This window comes from Microtus ochrogaster, chromosome 8 (genome assembly GCF_000317375.1).
Source record: "Microtus ochrogaster isolate Prairie Vole_2 chromosome 8, MicOch1.0, whole genome shotgun sequence".
Classification (NCBI taxonomy): Eukaryota; Metazoa; Chordata; class Mammalia; order Rodentia; family Cricetidae; genus Microtus; species Microtus ochrogaster.
The window spans coordinates 13,669,764-13,693,205 of NC_022015.1; the positions used below are offsets into that span (position 1 = coordinate 13,669,764).

At 45.3% G+C, this 23,442-nt stretch overlaps 1 protein-coding gene across 1 annotated transcript in view; it reads left to right on the plus strand.

Annotated features, from left to right (window-relative positions):
* Cog7 (component of oligomeric golgi complex 7) overlaps positions 1–23,442 on the plus strand; it is a 66,590-nt gene that overhangs the window by 30,721 nt on the left and 12,427 nt on the right. The window contains exons 8-13 of the mRNA XM_005351135.3: positions 3,903–4,030; positions 4,927–5,081; positions 10,121–10,237; positions 12,403–12,468; positions 17,255–17,441; positions 18,767–18,907. Of these exons, the coding sequence (XP_005351192.1) occupies positions 3,903–4,030; positions 4,927–5,081; positions 10,121–10,237; positions 12,403–12,468; positions 17,255–17,441; positions 18,767–18,907 (794 nt within the window). The remainder of the gene's footprint in view (positions 1–3,902; positions 4,031–4,926; positions 5,082–10,120; positions 10,238–12,402; positions 12,469–17,254; positions 17,442–18,766; positions 18,908–23,442) is intronic.

Here is a 23,442-nt window from a genome sequence, read left to right on the forward strand (position 1 = left end):
AAAAAAAAAAAAAAAAAAAATTAAAAAAAATTTCCTGACAAATAATCTGTAATACAAATGAAAATTTCCCCTAATACCACTCTTAAAAATTTAACCCATGTTCTTTTTTGTTTGTTTGCTTTTTGTTTTGTTTGTTTGTTTGTTTGTCTTTCAAGAAAAGATTTTTCTGGAGCTTGGTGCCTGTCCTGGAACTAGCTCTTGTAGACCAGGCTGGCCTTGAACTCACAGAGATCACTTGAACTCACAGAGGCCTGCCTCTGCCTCCCAAGTGCTGGGATTAAAGGTGTGGCACTCGGCTTAGTCTATATTCTTAAAAGATTTTTATATAGTGGACTTTCTCTCATTATTTATCTGTTATGTTACAGACATATTTTTAACTTTTTGTTATTTAATAGTTAATACATATACATGATACAATGTAAAATATATGAAAGGCTTTCAAATGGAAAGCAATTTGAAAAACAAGTTAGGTTCATTTTTTTTTCTTATTTTTATTTTTTGTTATGTACGGGTATTTTGACTGAATATGACACACACACATGCATCATATATGTGTCTGGTGCCTATAGTGGACAGAAGATGGTGTTGGGGCCCTGAGAACTAGAATTATAGATGGTTGTGAGCCATCGTGTGGGTGTTGGGAACCGAACCTAGGTCCTTTGTAAGAGTGGTGGTGATAATCACCACTGAGCCACCTCTCCAGCTCTTAAGTTTACTTCAATAAGCTATATATATTTATTGCACAAAATCTTGACAATAAAAGAAAATAGTCATCCTCAGCTTGCCATCTAGGAATAGCATTTTTGTGTGTAAGTGTGTATATGTATATATACTAAATTTATATTGTTTTTGGATTTTTGAGAAATGATCTCATTTAGTCCAGGCTGGCTTTTAATTCATTAGGTAGCTGAAGCTGACCATGAGCTCCTGATCTCCTTAGTTACTGGGATTACAAAATGCACCACCATGCCCAGCTTTTATGATGTGTATATAATAGATTGTTGTCATTATTATATCCAAGCATTTAATATGTAGTTTATCACTTGTATTCAGATTTTGCCAGCTCTGGAGAGATCTTTCTGACTGCTTCCTCCTCTGTCTCCCTCTGAGAGCCAGTTTAGTGTATGTACATTACCTTTGGTGACCTCTCTTTACTTCTTAATCTAACAGTCATTTTACCTTCTTCTTTTTGTGACAGTGACATCTTTGAAGAAAATAGCTTTCTTGTAGAATTTCTCATGCCCTAGAATGCTGTCTTTTCCTCTTCAATAAGCTATATATATTTATTCAGTAACCTTAACATCCATTGATACAGCCTATCTGAATAAACTCTTATATTGCTGATTACAAAGAAATGATTTCCAAACTGGGCAATGGTGCACCTGCCTTTAATTCTAGCACTCAGGAGGCAGAGGCAGGTGGATCTTAGTGAATTCGAGGCCAGCCTGGTCTACAGAGCTAGTTCTAGTACAGCTGGGGCTGTTACACAGAGAAACCCTGTCTTGAAAAACCAACCTCCTCCCCCCACCAAAGAAAGAAATGATTTCCTAATTCTGTCTTTCTTCCTACATTTCCTGGCTGGCATTCTGCTGTAAAGACGTGATGGGAATGGGGCCGAGGATGGGAGTGCAGGTGACAGAGTGCTTTCTTAGCATGCGTGAAGCCTTGAGTTTGAACCCCAGCACCACATAAACTGGGCGTGTTGGTGTGCACCTGTCATCCATGACTTTGGAGGTAGAGGCAAGAGGGTCAGGACTTCGATGTCGTCTTCAGCTACAAAGCATGTTTGAGGCCAGCATGGAAGTATATGCGACCCTGCTTAAAGAAACAAACAAAGCAGCAACAGCAGCCTGCTTGCCTTTCCTCCCGTCTTCTCTCCTTCTCTTGTTTCCTTTATCCTTCCTGATCCCTCTTTCTTACATGCAGTGTTTGTCTTTCTGGGTTACCTCACTCGATATAATATTTTATGTCCACCCATCCATCTGAATATTTCATGATTTCATTTTTCTTCACAGCTGCATAGTATTGCACCACACCCTAAAAAATATTTATTTATTTATTTTGGGTTTTTTGAGACAGGGTTTCTCTGTGTAGCCCTGGCTGTCCCGGAACTCCCTCTGTAGACCAGGCTGGCCTCAGCATCAGAGATCTGCCTGTCTCTGCCTCCTGAATGCTGAGACTAAAGGTGTGCACCACCACTGCTTTACTTTGCCACATTTTTATTATCCATTCATCAGCTGAAGGACATTTGGGTTGTTTCCATTTTTTGGCTGTTGTGACTATGTTGGAACAATGAACATGGCTGACCAAAAGTCTGTAGAGCAGAGAGTGTCGAGTCCTCTGGCAGATGCCAAGGAGTGTGTGTATCTCAGTCATAGCATAGATTTAGTGTTAGTTTTTGAGGATTCTCCACACTGATATCCAGAGTGGTTGCATCAGTTTGACTTCCCATAGTGAATGAGGGTCCTCCATTTCTACAACCTCACCAGGATTTCTTCTTGTCAGTTGTCTTGTTGATGTTAGCCATTCTACATTCTGACTGGGGTGAGATGCAATCTCAAGTATTTTAATTTACTTTCCCCTATCTTCTAAGAATGCTAAATATTTTTGAGATAATTATTAGTCATTTTTATTTCCTCTATTGAGAACTCTCCTTTTAGATCCCTAGCCTATTTGTTAATTGGGTCATTTGTTTTCTTGACTCTTCGTTTTTTGAATTTTTATGTATTCTGGATATTAATCTTCTGTCAGATGCATAGCTGACAGAAATTCTCTCCCATGCTGTGGGTTTCTTCTTCACTTGGCTGGTTAACAATCCCTTAGCTGTTCAGGAAGGAGCTTTTGGTTTTGTGAGTTTACTTGCCGACTGTTTCCCTCATGAATCCGTAGGTGAATGTGATCTACTCAGAAAGCCCTTGCCTAAACTGGATGTGTTTTCTTCTAGATGTTTTAGCATTTGATTCTCTTGGATCTAAATTTTGTGCAGTGCAATAGATACGTGTCTAATCTGATATTTTTACATGTGGAGATGCAGTTTTCCCAGCCCTGTGCAGAGCGCCTTCTCCGGATCACTGCAGATGGTGGGGTAGGGGAGAAGATCGCCTACAGGGCCGCTTCTTCCTAGCCAGTTCTTGACCCTGTCAAATGTGGTTTTATTTCTCACTGTTTATTTAGTATGTATGCGTGTGAGCATGGACGTGCCATGGCACACATATGGAGGTCAGAGAGCAAGTGTAGAAGTCGATTCTCCCTACCATGTGAGTCCCAGGAACCAAACTCAGGTTTCTTTCCCTGCTGTGATTCATCTCACTGCCTCCAATAAGTGCTGTTTGTTTGTTTTTAAGATTTATTTTTATTATTTTAAATTATGTGTATGTATATGATTATATGCACATGAGTATAGATGACCAGAGGCTTTGGAGCTGGCATTAAAGGTGACTGTGAGCAGCCTCATTTGGATGCTGGGGACCAAACGCAAGTCCTTAAGAGCAGAATATGCTCTTAACTGCTGAACTATCTTTCTAGCCCCTGGTTTGGCTTTTTGAGAGAAGTCTCATGTTGCCTAGGCCGACCTCAAGCTCATTGTGTAGCTGAGGATGACCTGGAATACCTCCTGTCACCTCTCCCTGACATTGTGGACGGGCATCACCGCTCCCAGGTCTTCACTGTGATGGCTCTCAACTCTTTAGGGGCATGGTGTATGCAATACTACTTGAAGCAAACAACACATGAAGCCCAGATCTTTGCTTTGGGGACCACAGGCGCTTTCATGACTTAGAAAGCAGATTAATGCAGTGTATACAGATCAGGGAATGTTCCAGGAGAGTACCTTTTTCCTGTTGTTTTTCCAGCAACCAGTTTCAGATTATTTGCCTATTATTCTAATTTCTTGTTCCCTACAGAGGACCACAACCTGGTGAAAGTTGTGGAGCTGGTGGATGCTGTGTATGGTCCATATAAACCCTACCAGCTAAAGTACGGCGACATGGAGGAGAACAACCTTCTTATACAGATCAGTGCTGTGCCTCTGGTAATGTCTGAAAATGCTACAGTTTATCAAGCATTCTGTGTGCTAGGCGCTTGGCTCTGTGTGGCAGAGGGGTGGGATGGGATCAAGTGTGTATAAAGGGGAAGAGAGGAGGAAAGGAAGAGGAAGAAGGCAAATTGGTTGCCTTTAAATGCCTCAAGTACTCTTGCAGTCCAAATATAAAATAAAGCTACCAATGTGCTTCTATTGTCATTTCAGACCACCAGTTAAAAGGTAAAGCAAAGTAAAACAGAGAGACTTAAATCCTAACTCTCTGTTTCTTCAACTTAGGGATTCTGTCTTGAGTTGGTCTTTTGCCTTTTGTCTCAAGGGTTTCAGAGCAGGTACGCTCTCAAGGGGTCAGGGCCATCTCTGTGTCAGACGGTATCTGTTCTTGGGTCCTTTGAGACACCCAGCGTGAGGTGAGCTGCTCGAGAAGCCTTGACTGAAGCCGCCTCAGTTCTGTTCTGGTCCTGCGGGAGGCGCTTCCCCGGTCGTACTCCTTCGAGTGTCTGACCAGGGAAATTCATCCTAGCTAGAGGGATGGAAGGTGAAGAGCCATTTTAATAATCACAGTAAAAGAGGAAAGAAATGAAGAATGTGAGGACAAGATAGCTAAATTTTGGTTGTATTTTTCTGCCAGGAGTTAATTTTTTTGCTGTCAACAGTCACATAAAACTACTGGCCATCCATGTTTTCATATGTGTTTGTGTGTGCACAGCTCGGGTTTTTGAACCATTACAGTTAGGGATGGTGTTTTGGTTTCTTAGGTGATTTAGCCACAGGTGAGTGGGCTTGCCAGCCATCCATGTAAATGCTGGTGGGTTCTGTGTTAGTGGTATGTACATCAGCATTCTTAAGTCTGATGAGGCTTTTGTTTATCTCTGTCTACTGCCCAGGAGCACGGGGAAGTGATTGACTGCGTTCAGGAGCTGAGCCACTCTGTGCACAAGCTCTTTGGCCTGGCATCTGCAGCTGTTGACAGATGTGCTAAGTTCACCAATGGCCTGGGGACCTGTGGATTGCTGACAGCTCTGAAATCCCTCTTTGCCAAGTAAGCTGAGGAAGCCGGGGGCAGGGCTGGTCATCTTGGAGAGTTGTGTCTGTTCCAATTGAGAGTGTATTCTGTGTTCCCGCTGCGAACACACCTGTCCCTGAGCCCAAGAGGATGTTCTGAGGGTGCTCAGAGGAACATCATTTGCTTAGGTGGAGCACTGGAAATTATCAAGATGTTTATCCAGTGGCCTAAGACTAAATACATAATTTAAAATGTCAAGTGAGCCGGGCGTGGTGTCACACACCTTTAATCCCAGCACAGAGGCAGAGGCAGGCAGATACCTGTGAGTTTGAAGCCAGTGGGATCTATATAGTTCAAGGCCAACCAAGGCTATGTAGAGAGACCCTGTCTCAGAAAAACCAAACCAAACACACATGTGTGCATGAGTGCACACACACACACACACACACACACACAGATAATAAAAATTTTAAAGTAAAATAAAAATGTGTTATAAATAGCCTAGAGGTGAAATAAGATACTTACAGAACATCATCCATTTGAAATGCCCAGAACAGGGAAGTTTGTAGAGAAAACCAGAACCAGGGAAAAACCAGGGAAAAAAGGTCCCTGCCTGCCTGGGAAAATGTGGAGGAGATGGGGGTGACTGTTAAGGGGTTGGGGTCATCAGAGGCAGAGTGTTTGCATACACAAGGACACTGGGAACCACCTAGTACCCAAAAAGTAAAACCTGAAACTTGTAACTGAAAGAAAGGAAAAGAGAACTGGAGAAATGGCTCAGTGGTTAAGAGCACTGACTGCTCACAACCTGCTCTTGTAGACCAGGTTGGCCTCAAACTCACAAAGATCTACCTGTCTCTGCCTCCCGAGTGTTGGGATTAAAGGCGTGCACCACCACCGCCCAGCAATAAATAAAATCTTTAAAAAAAAAAAAGAAAGGAAGGAAGGAAGAAAGAAAGAAAAAAGAAAGAAAGAAAGAAAGAAAGAAAGAAAGAAAGAAAGAAAGAAAGAAAGAAAGAAAGGAAAGGAAAAGAAAAGAAAGGAGGCTGGGTCTTCTGACTACGTAACTGAGGCCTGAGGGTCCTTGGGAGTGGACATCCTCCAGTATTTATGTAATGTTTTTTGGTCAAATCTGCCCCCATTTCTATTCTCTCCAGTTTCTTCCTTCTCTCCCCTCCCACTTTCCTTCCCAACCTCATGTGCTCTTTCTTTTCTACACCCAGGGTCTACTTAGTACTGCCAGTATGTGCATGTGTGTCAGGCACATGGGGACTGCCTCTTTGAAGAAAACTGACTCTAAGACTCTCTTTCCCCAGCAGCCATCAGTTGCCAACAGCTCCTCGGCTAGGGGTAGAACTCCATGACTCTTCTTCCACTTGTGCTTGGATTTTGGCAGGCGTGGTCTTGTGTAGATGTCATACACACAGTCACAGCTTCTGTGAGTTCGTGGGCAGTGGGGCTGTCATGTCCAGCACATGCTGTTTCTTTGCAGACATCCAGCACCTCTGGCTCTTACAGTCTTTCCACCTCTCTCTGATGACTCCTGGCTCTGGGGTTGGAGTGACATAGCTGTTTCCTTTAGAGCTGAGAACTCGAGTCTTGTGCTCTGTGCACGTTGATTGACTGTGAGTCTCTGTACTGATATCCGTCTATGCACTGACCCGTGGGTGTAGAGACGACAGTTTAGAGGACAGTTTATTACTCTGCCCATCTAGTTGAGTGATAGTATTAAGTTTTCTCTACAACCTGCGGCATAGCCAACCACAGGTTTTTGCTCTTACAAACTGTACAAGGCAGTGCATGAGTTTCATTCTGTGGATCAGGTCTTAAATCCACTTAGAAAGTGCTTGATTGTTCCCATAATGTTTACGAAGCTATTACACTAGTGGACATATCTTGCCCTAGTTACCATACACTAGCAAATTAAAACAAAACAATAGTGTTAGGTATGGATTGTGTCTTTTTTAGTTGCCAGTGGAGTTCCATAGCCTCCTTCAAACAATGTGAATTATTGCCATGACTTTTGGTCACCCTTCAGAACTTACAGTAAAATCCTACTTCTGAAAACACTACATAAATTTGAGTCTCAGGACATGGGGAAACCAAGCTGGCTCTAGCTGGAAAAACTTCAGCCTGCTGGGTAGCTTTCATGGTGCTGGCCGGGGGCTATGCACATTACCTTGGGCTGTGGGGAGAAACACAGTCATAAGCCTGCCAGCTGTGAGCTTGAGCTGCACGCACATTGTTACACTCTCCAAGGACCTCCCTCTGGTAACCTGCATTTCCAGACTCCTTTACTGAGCTGAATGCTACTTTGCTTAGGATGTTAGGGAGCTCTTGTCATTCCAGAAATACCAGGCTCGCCCCTGTGAGCCCAGTGTTCTTGGCTGTGGCCATCAGCCCCACCCCAGGCAGCCCTGTTGAGACCTTATGGGTTAGAGGTTTGTCCAGATGAACCCATGTGTGTTTCTGGAAAGAGAGAAGCATTAGTAGTGAGTGTAGTGTTTCCTTATTACTATTTTTTCTTTTAGATTTGTTTTGTATGCATGGATGTTTTGCCTGCATGCCTGTTTGTGTACCATGTGCTTGTCTGGTATCCATGGAGGTCTGAAGGCAGCATTGATCCCCTGGAACTGGAGTTACAGATTATTGTGAACTGCCATGTGGGTGCTGGGAACTGAACCCAGGTTTCTGCAAGATCATTCAATGTTCTTAATCACTGAGCCAAGTTTCCAGGTGACTCGCACCCTGCCTCTTTTTGTTGTTGTTGTTTTGTTTGCTTGGATTTTTTTCTTTCGATTTATTATTTTTGGTTTTTTCAAGACAGGGTTTCTCTGTATAATAGCCTTAACTGTCCTAGACTCACTTTGTAGACCAGACTGGCCTTGAACTCACTAAGATCACTTGCTTCTGCCTCCCAAGTGCTGGGATTAAAGATGTGTGCCACCTCATCCTGGCTCCTGCCTCATTTTTTAAAACCTCTTCTTGTCCTGCCATCATCAGGGTTTTATGAGTGGAGAGCTTTTCTTTTGAGATCTAAAAACTGTTCTCTATGGTAGTAGAAATAATGTTTCTAGACATAGTCCCCCCAATATAAACACACAAAATGTAAAATATGCTCCCCTTCTATCAGCTTTCAGTCCTTTCCACAAAGGTAGCATGTTGGGATGCTTTGCTTTTGGTTTTCTGATTCTTCTTTGCAAATAAGTAAGACTTTATCAACTTTTAAAATCTTCTCCATCACCTCTGCTATGAGAATGAGGTCCCGAGCTTTTAAAATCTTCTCCATCACCTCTGCTATGAGAATGAGGTCCCGAGCTTTTCAGGCATGTTCTTTCTCTAGCTCTTACTCCTCTGAGCACTTACCAGCTTGATGTTTCTTTTGTTTGTTGTTTTTATGATTGAAAAATAATTAATGTTTGTGTTAAAATTTACCATATACCAAAGTATATGGGGCAGTGAGGTCACTGTCTCTAGAATTTGAATATTACCAATATCACTGAGTTTATAAATGGAGTTGAAGCTAATTTTTTTGTTTGCTTGTTTTGTTTTGTTTTTTGAGACAGGGTTTCTCTGTGTAAGAGCCCTAGCTGTCTTGGAATTAGCTCTGTAGATCAGGCTAGCCTTGAATTTACAGAGATCTGCCTACCTCTGCCTCCCAAGTGTTGGGAATAAAACCACCACGCCTCTGGGTTGAAGCTAATTATGTCAGGGTTCAAGTGAGTGAACTCTTGTTGTCAGGGGGGAGAAGGTCTTGGGGCAGGGTGGGGCAGATGGGGCAGAACAAATGGCCTGACGTGCACTCTGGCCCTGCACACTAAGTTAGCCCATAACATGGCTATAGAAAGGTGACTTCACAGTTGTTGCGGGCATGGGGTGCTAGAAATCCATCAGCCTGGGCTCAGCCTGGTCCTGGCCAGTGGATATTAAGAAAAAGCTTATGACTGATATCCCTACCAGTAAGTAGCTCTCTGGTGGTGGACACCCGAACCGGAGTATAATATATTATATAAGTAATGGGATCAAAGCTGCACTGTGTTCTGCATGCTGGACTGAGGGACAGTGAAACCCCTGTCTGCTCAGCGGCCCAGGAGCTTCCTGTCCTTGGGGCATTTGCCATCGTTGCTGGCTGCTGACAGTTGCTTAATTCTCACAACTGAAGCCGTTATCCTGCCCATTTGCTCTTGAGGCCTCTACCTAAAAGGTCTTTGTAAAGGGAACAGAGTGGCTGTGCGGTGTCTGCAGGTTGTGGAGTGTCCGAGGTCAGTTCCTCCACTTAAAGGGAATGGCCTTTCCCTTCACTACAGAACTTCCCTCTCAGGCCCAGGCATGATGTTCTGACGTTCTGCTCTGTCAAGGGAGGTTAGGCTTCTTGTGATTCACAGATGTTATAAGGACACAACTCCCCCCATCCTTCTCCCCCTCCCGAGGGCACATGGAGGATATTACATCCTTAAAAGAATGCCTTACCAAAGACCTTCCATTCTAGCTTTCAGAGATTGTATGCTGTTTCATTTATTCATAAGATAACACAGAAGACACCCTTAAATCTGTTTTAGAGATGAGAGAACTGAGGTCCGAAGGTACCAAGACACCTGCCTAAAGCCGAGGTGTGCTGAGTGCCATCAGAGCAGCCCGTGAGGGTCTCCACCTTGGGTCTAACTTTGCTCCTCTTTCCTGCCACTGGGCTTTAGTCTTCCAGCCCTTGACTGGTCAAGGTTGCAGAAGTACCCAGAATATCAGCAACTGCATTCCAGTGGCTCTGTTGTGCGACATTTCTAGGACCTGTCCCAGAGCAGTGCATGTGCTCGGACGGCCATTATGGAGCAGCAGCATCTCACCTTGTTGGCCCTTGGATTCCATTTGGTGGCCGTCCCCTCCCTCCTCACCCAGAGCATCCCTTAAGGCCGCCCGGTCTTTTATTAAATGGCCTGGAGATGTTTCTGTAGTCAGAGGTTCCTAAGTGTTGTTACTCTGTGAGAGAAGCCTTGAAGGACATTTGCAGGGCTGACAGTTTGTGCACAGCTGTGGGACTTGAGCAGTCCTTAGAGCTGTCGTTTCCTCCTCCTTCCTAGGTATGTGTCTCATTTCACCAATGCTCTCCAGTCGATTCGGAAAAAGTGCAGACTGGATGATATTCCTCCCAACTCCCTTTTCCAGGAGGATTGGACCGCTTTTCAGAACTCTGTCAGGTAACGTGGATGCTGCGGTGTGTGTGCCAAGTGGAGCCAGCAAGCTTGGCCATGAAATATGTGCATTTATGAGGTGCTCCTTTTTTCTCTCTCACTGCCTTTGTTTGTTTGTTTTGAGATAGGGTCCCTTTGTGTAGCCCTGGTGGGTCTGGATCTTACTATGTAGATCAGGCTTTGGCCTGCCACCGCCTCCCAAGTGCCACTGCCTCAAAGGTGTATGTGATCCTGGCTCAGTGGCTTTTAAAAAACTAATAGCTAAATTTAAACAGCCAATAAATAAGAAACCAAAACAACTGCCCACAACAAAACACAAAAAAGACCTCTATAGTTTGTAAAATATTTGCTTACTTTTTAAAAAATATTTACTTATTTTTAATTTATGCATGAGTGTTTTGCCTGCATCTATGTCTGTGCACTATGTGCATGCAGTACCAGAGGAGGCCAGAAGGGGGCATCAAATCCACTGGAACCAGAGTTAGGATAACCACCACATGGGTACTGGAAACTGAACTTTTCTCCTCTGCAAGAACAAGGCCTTTAAATCTCTGAACCATCTCTCTAGCCCCTGTGAAGTATTTTTAAAAAATTCTTTACAAATGCCTTGTCTTCTTTAATGACAAACTTCTACATTTGGTATGAGACCTCTTTCCCTGTAGCCTATGGTTTTTTGTTTTGTTTTGTTTTTGTTTTTGTTTTTTTCCCAAAGCTAAAGTGTACAGCTGTATTTTGAAGAGCACAGCTGAGCTGGTCTGTCCTGTTTTGGGTCTAAGAACCACAGCACTTCCTCGTACGAGAAGCCTTTGGAAAGAGTCCTTCAGGAGTTGAGTAGCAGGCATTGAACTAACCCTTCATGTTGTTCATAGCTACTCCCTGAAGAGCTCATGTGACTTTTGGGCCATTAGGGAGTGTGATCAGCAGTGGGTTGGGAGGTTTGGCCCTGGTGTGTTCAGCTGAAAAGTCTCTAACTCACAGACACCCTTACCATCATAGCATTTAAAAGAATTTTGGATTCATCGCCAACAAGTAAAACAAATTGAATACAATCCAGATCTCTGGAATTGCCTACAAAATTTGAGGCTGTGGCACAGAGTGGTCTACATTGTCACAGAGACAATGGGGCTGGCGGCTGAAGTTGCCTGCCACCGTGTTCAGAAAAACTGCTTTTTAAGGTTGTGTTCCAGAGGAAGCTGCTCTTCAGCTGACCTACTTCATCCGGTTACGCATCTTGCCTGAGCCCTGGCTTGGGTGTGTAACATGGCAACATCATGGTACATGCTGTGAATGCCAGAGCTCAGACAGCCACTGAAGGGGGCCAGGGTGAACCAGGACTACTGCAGATCATCTTGGGTTCCACCTTATGGCCTCTGTTCTGTTTATGTTTATGGACAGGGATGTTTTGGGTGCTGACTGCATCTGTTCCCCCATGGGGGTCTTGGCACAGCAGGAAGTATTCTCCACGAGACTGTTCTGGTGCTCCTGAGAGAGTGGAATATTTCACTTTCTCATAAACCTTTCTCGAGATGGAATGCCCAGATACCCTGTGAAGACAGGCATTTTTGAAGAGAGTTAAAAGTTAACTAGGCTGGGGGTGTTTTCAATCTTTGAGTTTGTCCCAACATTATGAGTTTGCTATGGAAGGACCAGCAACCAGAATCTGAGGGCTGGCATGGTATTTCTTCAAAATGAAAAGATTCTGAAACGCAGTCACCCAGTCTTATCTCTGAGAAACAAATGGACGGATGGATCAGCATCTGCGTTCCATGTGTGAGAGGGAGACAGTTTTCTATGCAAATAGTAGCTGTCTAGTAAGTATTTACATTCACTTTCAAATTTTAAGTACTGAGTACTTCCAGCCAATTTTCTTAAAGTTAAAACCCAGTAGTTTGAAACCATAAAGCTGTTTGAGGCAGCGTTGGGTAGAATTGTGATTCATAGCAGAAGTGCTAGTAGCATGGAGTACATCAGGAGGACCCTGCCCTCTCCACTGACATTCATTATATTTGATGAAACATTTCAGGGAGGCAGTGACGGGTTTACACTTTTCTGGAAACTCAGTGCCATCAGAAGGAGCAAATAGCTGGAGATTTTATGAATGAGACTGTTTGTCCTGTAAGCGCTGGCATGCCCGGTAGCACTGGGGCTCAAGTACTTTGTGTTCTGTTTAGGATCATAGCCACCTGTGGAGAGCTCTTGCGCCAGTGTGGGGACTTCGAGCAGCAGCTTGCAAACAGGTAGGAGGGGGCATCCTTGATCTCTTTGCCCTTTATTCCCTGGGGTTCTTGGTGGGTGGTATTTGATCCAGTACAGGGACAGAATCTGAAAGCCACAGGGCTGGAGGACAAGGTGTCATTACTGTCATCATTAAACATTTATTGAACACCTAAAAGGGCAAGGCTCATCCTAGTTGGCAGTAGTCACATAAATCTGCTTAGATATGGAGGCACTGGTCCAGAGGAGGAAGTAGTACACATTGTTTTCCAATTATGTGGGTTAGGCTTCTACTTATAGTCAGTTATTGGGCTCGAAATAAAATTCCTCATAGAGACCATGTTACAAGTGGTGACTAAGGCCCCCAGACAAGCCCATAGTATTGAAATTAACCCAGGTAGCCTGCAGTCCAAGTTCTGGGGTAGAAATCTAGGCTTCAAGGGGTGAGAATCAAAGGAGAATTTTGGAGTCTACTCTAAGAAAAATACATATTATCCTCCGGTTTCTCCTCGTATATTGCCAGGGCTTTATATGTGATCCATCATTGCCCCATCCAGACATTTCCCTGCCAAGCTTCCCAGCTTCCTTGTTCCTTTATTCTGTGGGAGTTAAGGAGCCTGGTGTGGGGGGGTGGTTGTTGTTTAACTGTTATTTAATGAGTGTGTGTATGTGTTTAGAAAAGTCCTTACTATATAGCCCAAGCTATCCTGAAACTCACTGTATAGACCAACTGACCTTGAACTCAGAGGTCCATTTGCCTGTACCTCCCAAGTTCTGGGGTTGGGATTAAAGTCATGCACCACCATACCTAGTTGAGAGAGGCGTTGATTTTAACTCTGTTGTCATCAGAATGTGTAAGTTTGTCTGTCCTTACACTGGCATTGCTTTGAATATGTGTTAGACATCACTCCTCTTCAGGACATGGTAACTTTCCTTACTCTTTTGCCTTCCAAAGGGTCAGGACGGCCTTGGTTAGGAAGGTGAGTGAGGACTGGTGGCTATGGGGATGAACTTATGCTGCAGGCTGCAGCCAGAGAGAAGCTAAAAGGCTAGCTCTACTTCAGTGAGAGACCACACAGCCTCTGAAAGAGGTGATGTCATCCTGGAAGCACTGAGCCTGGGGACAGTCACCATCTGTGTTCCCATCTGGGTCACTGATTGGTGTGTGGCAGCCGCCCTGTAAAGCTTATCTGATCTCCCATATGTCTCACCTTAGAACCCAGACTCCAGCAGAGCCACTCCCCAGGAGCGGGCACACTACAAGGCAGAGCTGACACTGGTGACATTGACTGTCACTTTTAAGGTCGCTTTGCAAAGGGTTATGGGTTGTGTAAAACAGAACTGGGTAACACTTCTTTCTTGGGTGACTTGGGTGAGATACGGGGGGATTACTGTGACTTCTCTGTACTTTCCTGGTGCTTACCATTTTCCTTTAGAATGCAGAAGCAAACATCCCTGACATATGATGCTTCTGTTTATGATGCTTTGGCTACACCCTGGTACATTCAGGAGAAAAATGTGTTTCAAATTTTGGTCTTTTCTAGACTAGCACTGTTTGGGACATGATCCTTTCTTACAATGCAGGGCAGTGTCTGCCACCCTACAGCTCTCTGTCTCTAGTGTTGGTAAGCTAGGAGCCTAGGAAGTTGAGGACTTTAGGATGTTTTTAACTTGTGAGGATTATTGGATCTCAGTCTGATTGTAAGTCTAGGAGTACCTGCATTTTTTTCCCCCAACTTCTTGTGGCTGGAAGAGTATCTGCATTTTTAAGGTCCTTGTAGGGTATTTCAAATGAACAGGTGGGTTTTAGGAATTCAGTGTAAATGTACAGGCTTCTAGGGCTAAGAGAGAAATAGCTTGTCTTGAAGGGGAATGAGTTGAGGAAATATGTGAAATTATAACCTTCCTTCCAGGTGTGCACTTGCTGTGTTTTTCAGGCACATTGGTACAGGTGGCCTCCATTAGTCTTTGAGCTTGAGAGTTAAGACTGTTCACCTCTTCAGTATTCCTAGCTGAGCCGTAGAGGCCACTGCAGTGAGGGGAAATTAAGTACTCATTTCTCTGGGCTCAAGTCATCGGTAGTGACGAACAACTAGTGATGTCTCTATGGAGATGAGGCAAAGAGCAATCATCACTAGTGATGAGCATCTAGTGATGTCTGTGTGGAGATGAGGCAAAGAGCAGATGCCATTAGTTCTCTGAAGTTGAAATTAAGCTTATGGACACTTTAAACTACAGTCTTTGCTACAGAAAACGTTTCTAGCATGCCTTGTTTTCTTTGGTTTGCATGGCAAGCTAAACCAGGGAGGCTGGATTTCCATGGGCTACCTGAGATGGAAATATATAATACTGTAATTCCAAGGAAGAGAGGAGGGTCTGGTTACACACGTGTAGTCGCAGATACCTCACACACAGCTGTTGGACCCCTGTCATGTGCCAAGCACTGTGCTGGGTGCGAGGGTTGGGCAATGAAGCCGCTTTATTCTGTTGTTACTATTCTGTAGGAGATGTGAGGAAAACCTCTGGTAGGTGCACAGCAGAGGCAAGAGGTTGCTAGCAGTGAAGGCCCAGTGCTTGGGGACTTCCTGAGGGACACACTCAGGGGGAAAGTCTTGCAGAGTGAGTCTGTAAGGCAGGTGTGAGTGCGGAGAGACAGTGTGATGCTGTGAGGGATCGGCTTCTACATGTTGTCCTTTTATCCTGGAGATTTGAGGTTGCTTCTGGAAAAAAGACAAAATCAGACTTGCCCTTTGGAAGGACTGCTCTGTTAGCTGGGATGGATGAGGTGGCGCGAAGAAGGGAAAGGGTAGGGAAGCAGAGTCCTTCTTCAATCCAGACCTGATGGGGACATTGAAGGGAGGTGGTCAGGGATAGGCCACAGTTTCCCAGACAGACAGAGGAGGCAACCAAATTGCTGATGGGATTAAGAAATGGGAACAACAGCTTGAGCCTCAGGGAGGAGGTGGGGAGCAGCTTGAGTGTACAGGGGTTTCCGAGGAAGCCCCTGTCTGCAGTGTTCAGCAAGCGTGGGGACTGCCGTATTCTTCATTTCTTTTCTTTCCTTTTTATTTTTAAGACAGGGTCTCACTGTATATCCCTGGCTGACCTGGAACTCACAGAGACCCACCAATGTCTGCTTCTAGTTGCTGGGATTAAAGGCATATGTCGCCATGCCAGCTTTTGTTTTATTTTCTTGAGATAGGGTATAGGCTTGCTTCAAACTTGTAATTCTCCTGCCTCAACCTCCTGACTACTGACTGGAATTTCAGGTATATGCTACCCTGCCCAGCTCAAGGGCCTGTTTTTTTTTGGTTTTTTTTTTTTTGTTGTTGTTGTTTTTTTTTTTTTTTTTTTTTTTTTTTTTTTTTTTTTTTTTTTTTTTTTTTTGATTTTTCGAGACAGGGTTTCTCTGTGGTTTTGGAGCCTGTCCTGGAACTAGCTCTGTAGACCAGGCTGGTCTCGAACTCACAGAGATCCGCCTGCCTCTGCCTCCCGAGTGCTGGGATTAAAGGCATGCGCCACCACCACCTGGCCTGTTTTTTAATAAATAAGTGTAGTCTAAAACTTGGCATGTCCAAAACAATTGCTTTCATAAGAAATATTTGAAAGGGGGGGCAGGGTCAGGAAGTTAGCTGCATTTTGGGTTGTCACAGTACCTTTTCTTTTCCCACAATTCTGTGCACATTCAACTATGGAGGCCGAAAGGCAAGCATGGGCGGAGGGGGAAGAGTGTTTCCAGCGCCAGTCCTTGTTCGTAAAGACTCAACTCCATAGAAGTACCGCAGGTGGATTATCACAGAGACGCTCCCTGAGGCATCTTTCTTGAAGACTCTGGAAAATGCCAGCTTCTCTCTATAGATCTCCCAGGAGCATCCAAGCCACATAACTAAACTTTGTGGTGTGCCAATGAATACCAACATTGTAGTCCGGTGTATGGGGAAGGTATGCAGTTAGCCCGTGGCTCCCGCAGGCATTTGGCTCTTCCACTCCATGATGCCCATGGAGTGAGGAAGTGAACAGTGTCCCAGATGGCAGCGAGCTAAGTGCTGCCCGTGAGCAGGCTCTCTGTCATAGCAACAAGATGGGATCTTGAGGTTGCCTGAGTGTTAAATTGGATTAAAGTTGATTTTTAGTGTTAACCCTGGCTTCTTTTCTGCACCTGAGGCCAAGCTCATTCTTTTTTTTTTTTTAAATTTTATTTATTTATTAAGGATTTCTGCCTCCTCCCCGCCACCGCCTCCCATTTCCCTCCCCCTTCCCCGATCAAGTCCCTCTCCCTCATCAGCTTGAAGAGCAATCAGGGTTCCCTGACAAGTGGGAAGTCCAAGGACCGCCCACCTCCATCCAGGTTTAGTAAGTTAATCTCAAGGTCCAAATCAGGAGCAGAAGGAGGGGGAGCACGAGCAAGGAACGCAGGACCGCGAGGGGTACACCCACACAGTGAGAGAATGGGGATTGTTCTATCGGGAATTCACCAAGACCAGCTAGCCTGGGTCTGAAAAAGCATGGGATAAAACCAGACTTACATAGCAGACAATGAGGACTACTGAGAACTCAAGAACAATGGCAATGGGTTTTTGATCCTACTGCACATACTGGCTTTGGGGGAGCCTAGGCAGTTTGGATGCTCAACTTACTAAGCCAAGCTCATTCTTAAATGAAGAAGGGTGTCTTCATTTCCTTATAAAGCAGACCTTAATACTATCTACTTCATGAGGGTGTTCGACATTTAGGAAGAGCCATTGGAGTGCTCTGACGGAAGCTCGGTACATCCGACTCAGGGTACAATGCTTACCACTTTCCTTTCAGGATCCTGTCCACAGCAGGGAAGTATCTGTCTGACTCCTACAGCCCTCGGAGCCTGGCGGGTTTTCAAGACAGCATCTTGACAGACAAGAAGAGCCCTGCCAAGAACCCATGGCAGGAATATAATTACCTCCAGAGAGATAACCCTGCTGAATATGCCAGTTTAATGGAAATACTTTATACCCTCAAGGTATGAGATCAGAGCAGCAGCATTCTCACAAATGAAACCTCTCCTTGTCACTCACTGTCCCCTGGTGCCAGATTTTCTGGCTCCATTTGCAGGCCCTCCCTTCACCTCTGTCTCTTGTGTGTGAGGTTTTAAGGAGCTAGTAACGGCCACTGGAGTGGAACTTGCTGAGATACAGCTGTAGGAGTTGGGTGGACGGTTCTTTTTATGGATGAAAGCCGGGCTTGAGGATCGTCCAGGAAGCTTACTGTTGCTCAGTTCAGAGATGAACTTGTCTATGAGACTGTGGCAGTGGAAGCCCTTGGTCCCACTGGTAGCAACAGTCCCCTGTCCTGAGCGGCAGCCAGAGGCTCAGATGTATACTGTCTGCAGTTAGAGTAGACATGGAAAGAGGAGCATTTTGGGGGTGGTTCTGGATAGTTTTTGAAGCCTTAGTCTGTCTGCAGGAAGTTGACCTTGGCTTTGAGCTTTAGGCCCCTTGGATCCAGTGACAAAAGGGCTTCCCAGCAAATGGAGTGAGTCACCTAGCTCTAGGCATACCCCACAGGGTTGTAAGAGGACCTTGGGCATGCAGTCAGAACACTCCTCCTGGAGAGATACAGTCTTATGCCACCAGATGCAGTCTGCGACTCTCCTGACGGGTGCAGTGCTCGGGGTGAATTGTGCATTGAGGCCCTGCTGTTGTTTCCCCAAAGTCTCCCCATCTCTCCACCTTGGCCCACCACTGGCTGCTTCTGAGCTTGACAAACACACTTCTTAAAGCAGTTCTATAAGCTCATTCATCCATGCTTCTGAGATTAAGTTAAACCAACTCTGTTTATCTTTATTGCTAATCTGATTTATGTCTGTTGTAATCGGTCCATTTATAATCACAAGAACTAAGGTTACATTTTCCATTCCTGTATTTTCTCAGGCTGTATGGATTCCCAGACTCACACAGGTTGTTCATGCTCTGGCTTTCAGCCAAGGGTAACTGACCTGACCTCTCTGGAAGTCAGAGTTTTACCCATCACTCTTCCTTATATGTGAGGCCATGACATTTCCTGCTCGTCCTTAGTCCCCAAGGGATGGTTACAAGTTAGGTTTTACTAAACTGTAAAAACATAAACTCATGTTGGGACAAATACATCAGAGTCACCTGGGAAGTCAGTCCTCATGGGTTTGGTATTTTGGAGCTTTTTTTGCGGGAAGGGGGACATGGTCAGGTTTGGGGACCACTGTTTTAGTAACTGTTCACTATGCTGCACTCAGTTACTCTTCTGACCAGCACTTCTGACCAGCTGACGACCTCATTTGGGGGCTTAACTGTCTTTGCCTTTTCCTCTCAGGAGAAGGGGTCCAGTAATCACAACCTGCTGTCTGCATCCCGCACAGCCCTGACCCGGCTGAACCAGCAGGCCCACCAGCTGGCTTTCGACTCGGTTTTCCTGCGCATCAAACAGCAGTTGCTGCTCGTTTCCAGGATGGACGTGAGTTCCCCCCTGACTGCAGTGTCTGTGCTCCCAGGTCATGCGTATGCTCAGCCTGGGCCAGGCTCTCCTCCCTCCCTGCCATGAGGTGCTGTTGAGGACGGCAAAGTTACTCATTTCAGTCTTCTTGGCACGAGCTCCTATCTTAATTGCTGAGACACTATGTCGAGAGGCCATTTCATGTGATGGCGGTGGTGGTGGTGGTGATGATGATGATGATGAGTTGTCATTATTTGAGACAAGGTCTCACCATGGAGCTCAGGCTGGCCTGAAACTCAACATCCGTCTGCCTCAGCCTCCAAGTGCTGTGCCTGCAAGTGTACACTGTCATGCCAACTTTCTGAAGAATGTCAGTATTGCTTGTCTGCCTTTCCCGCTGGCAGGCCTTTTCTGCCCTCTCCGGCATAAGGGAGGTTGTGTGCTGCTGTGACGCGCTGGTCAAGAGCTCCTGCCTTCTGATGTTGGACGGTCCTGCCAGGGGAGCAGTTCTGGCTCTTGGGCAGGGGAATGCCTTATCTGCCTCCATCCTGTTTCTGCCTTTTTTGCTTGCTCACTCGCTCTGTTGCCCTGACTGACCTTGACCCTTCTCCTTAGTTGGGTGGTGCTGGGTTGGCGGGACACGCGCCCAGCTCTGAGCTGCTGCTTTCTTTCCTCGAAACGTCCTGTGTGCCTGTTTCAGAGACGTCTCACTGCCCCATGCCCCCTTTCCCGTCTCTGCTTGTCCCAGTTGCTTTAGGAGGAGCTGCCCAGTAGTCACATCTCTCTACTTGTCCTGTCTCTCCCTAGTTCAGATCCCATTGCTTTCTTTTGGGTTACTAGGCAGGACAGGACCCTGATCAATTGTCTCTCCAGCACCCCCTCCCCCAGTCTGTCCAGGTTCTACTTTTGTGGGAGATAGTTGTTTGGGAAAGCGCCAGTTATACAGATACTTTCAGGAAACGGCAAGAACTTGCATGGCGTAGTTACAAGGCTGTGGCTTTCTGCTGCCCTCTAGAAATTGCATGAAGAGCCCCTGTATAGCCTTGGTCAAGTCTCAGCCCCTCTGTGGGTCTAAAATCTCTGTCCATAAAATGACTCTGTTTAAATGCCTGGTTTTGATTCCACGCTGGGACTCTGATTTTCACTCTGTGAGATTTGGGGGTGTCAACTCTAGGTGGAGTTTGAGCTTCCAGCACTGAGCAGCACTGCAGGGAGTGGCAGCAGAGACGCCGGAGGCCAGGTGCTCAGGGCCTGCTTCCTCAGCCTTTTGTGAGCTGTGTGGACACAGTAGTTACCGTCCTATGGATAGTGTGTGGCAGATTTGAGCATAGTATCACCACAGAGTGGATGTTTAGTAAATGATAGTTTTCTTCCTTTCTGTGAGTCTGTATTTTGGTATATATATTATAAATATATGTGTGTAATATATACATCTGATATATATCAGAAAACATATATACATGTATATATAATAAAACAAACATTTATGTTTATATATATATTTGAAATTTACTTTTATTTTATGTGTATAAGTGTGTTTATATGCAAGCGCCATGAGTGTGCAGTACTCACAGAGGTCAGGAGATGGTACTGAATCCCATGGAACTGGAGTTGCAGATGGTTTGCTCCATCAGTTGGGTGTTGGGAACTGAACCTGAGTCCTCTGCAAGAGCAGCAAGTGTTCTTGACTGCTGAGACATCTCTCCAGGGACCCCCCCACACACACACACACTTGCTTTTTGGGACAAGGTCGCCAAAGTTAATCACACACTCACGAGCCTCCTGTCAGCTTCCTAAAGCTGGGTTTCAGGCATGCACCTCCCCTTAGCTGTGCTTCTCATTTCCTAAGAGAAAGTCTTTAAAATAAAAGTCATAGGCATATTCATTTTTCAGAAACATTTAATACTGGAAAACGCAGAGTGAAAAGTACAGCAAATCCCTTTAAAATGTCACATCTAAAATGTGAGTGTAAACCCTATGACCTGCTTACTCAAGTGTGTCTCAGGCTGGGCAGATGTCATAGAAAAGGATCCAAATGGCACATGGAGTTATAGTATACATATTATCTTTAAAAGCGAGTCATACTACTTTGATCCCAGCACTCAGAAGGCGGTGGCAGGCGGGTGGATCTCTATGAATTCAAGGCTAACTTGGCTACGACAGCCATAGGCTATGTAGTGAGACTTTAGCTCAAAAACTAAACCAAACCAAATAAAAAGGCTTGAGTATAGATTAACGGATTAAGTCTTATTTGGACTTAACTAAAATGGAAGGGAAACTAGTGCAGCAGGAGGACTCCAGGCTCTCACAGCAAGCGTTTCTCCCCTGAGCATCTGGCTGGCCTGTGTTCTTACTGTTTTATTTTGTCATAGTCTAAGCTGTCGGTCTTAGTTCCAGACTGAAAAAGGCTCCCACCTGTCTCTCGTCTCCACCTCTGCTTTCGAGTTCCTAACTGATTCATAGCCCAGTTGCTGGAATCCCCCATTTTTGGTTCAGGCTTTCCCACACTGCTGGGACACTGGGATAGACCAGGGTAGCTTTGGAGATTAGAAAGACTTGTATGGGAGCCAGCATCCAGCACACAATACAAAGGCAAACACTTGGGCCTGGAGGATTTGAAAAGAAAACCCTGGTCACTGATGTTTGTATTGAGCGTTGGCTGGTAAATCATATTGCCCCTTTGTATTTTAAGACTATTAACCAACACTATGTTCAATTCATAATAGGTTATTGATGTTTATCTGTATTACCTGCTGACAGATGAGTAGGAAAGCCCTTTTGAAGGGCAGCTTAAATAAATCTTGAATGATTAAGAAATAATCTACACCATTTCCGCGTTGCCCTCTTCAAGTGAACCTTACTTGCCTGCTTTCTGAGAGTGTCCCAGTTCAGGCCATTCCATCCTGACCCTTTTCTGAGTATGCCCCTCCCCCTGCCCGCCCTCATTCTCCTGAGGCTCTTCTTGCTTCCTCTCCATCCAGATCCTTTTCTGGACACCCCCCTGCCCCTATTCTCCTGAGGCTCTTCTTGCTTCCTCTCCATCCTGATCCTTTTCTGGACACCCCCTCCTCGCCCCCGTTCTCCTGAGACTTTTCTTGCTTCCTCTCAGAAGCCTTTCTCCACCTCAGAGCACCTGAGGGATGGTGGCGGTGCTGCTCTTTGTTCTGTGTCATTTCTCAACCTGTCCTCCTCCATGGTGTCACTCTGGGACTGTCTGCTTCATGACTACTGCTCGTTCATGTTTCCACCATCTCCTTAACACTGCTCACTCCCAGTTTTCCTCAGAGAGGTTGCTGCATGCAGCCTCACAGAGCACTGCTCTGCTATCATCTCTTAGCCTTCCCATGGCTCCCCAGGGCCAATCTGAGAATCTCCTTTATTTTATTTCATATAACTATTTATTTACTTTTTAAAAAAAGACTTTATTATGTATATAGTTTTCTGACTGCATGTACACCTACAGGCCAGAAGAGGGGACTGGATCTCATTACAGATGGTTGTGAGCCATCATGTGGTTGCTGGGAATTGATCTCAGGACCTTTGGAAGAACAGTCAATGCTCTTAACCTCTGAGCCATCTCTCCAGCCCCTATTTATTTACTTTTTAAGACAAAGTCTCACTGTGTAGCTCTGACTGGCCCAGAACTCACTATGTAGACCAGGCTAGCCTTAGACTTAAAGAGACTTGCGTGCTTTCACCTCCAGAGTGCTGGGATTCAAGGCGTATGCTACCATGTCCAGCTTTAAAGGCTTTTTATTATAGGAATTCTTACACATGTAGAGTAGAGAGAGGAGGCTGGGACACTCATCCTGTTTCCACGATGACCAGCTCTGGAGCACCCTGCTTCATCTCAAATAAGGGGTCTAGGAAGGATATTATTATTATTATTATTGTTATTACTGTGTATGTATGTATGTGTGTGTGACACATGTGTAATGCAGACACGTGTGCTAAACTCAGTATGTTGAGGCCACAGAACAACTTAGTGGAGTCATTTCTCTTCTTCCACCTTTATTGAGTTCCAGGGATCAAACTCAGATCCTCAGCCTTGGACGGAGAGCACTCCTCCTGCTGAGCTATCTCTCCAGCCCCTGGAATAGTTTCTCAACATCACTCGTCTGTGTTCTGACTTTCAGTTGTCTTATAAATGTCACTATTTGGATTGGAAGCCAGAGTCCTGCACAGTGACACTGGCTTCCCTTTCTCCTCCACCCTCTCTCTTTTTCCCCCCTCCTTCCTTGCTGTCCTCTTCCTGCCCAGCTCACCCCTAGAAAGTTATTTGTTGAATATGGCCCCTGTTCCTAGGCTGGTGTGCAGAGCTGTTCATTCTCTTTCCATCCCCACTTCTGTAACTCCATGCTCGCCTGCATCCTGTGGCTGATCCTTCCCTGGCCTCTCGTACCTCTGAACCTCTCACACCGAACCCTCAGTGCCAGCCTATCTCTGTGCATATACAAGACAGAGCAGGGAACAGGCTGAGGGGATGAGGTAGGGAGGGCTGGGGCATCCATCTGTCTTGCTACCTCAGTAGCTTCTGAGTACAAGAGCAAAGACTA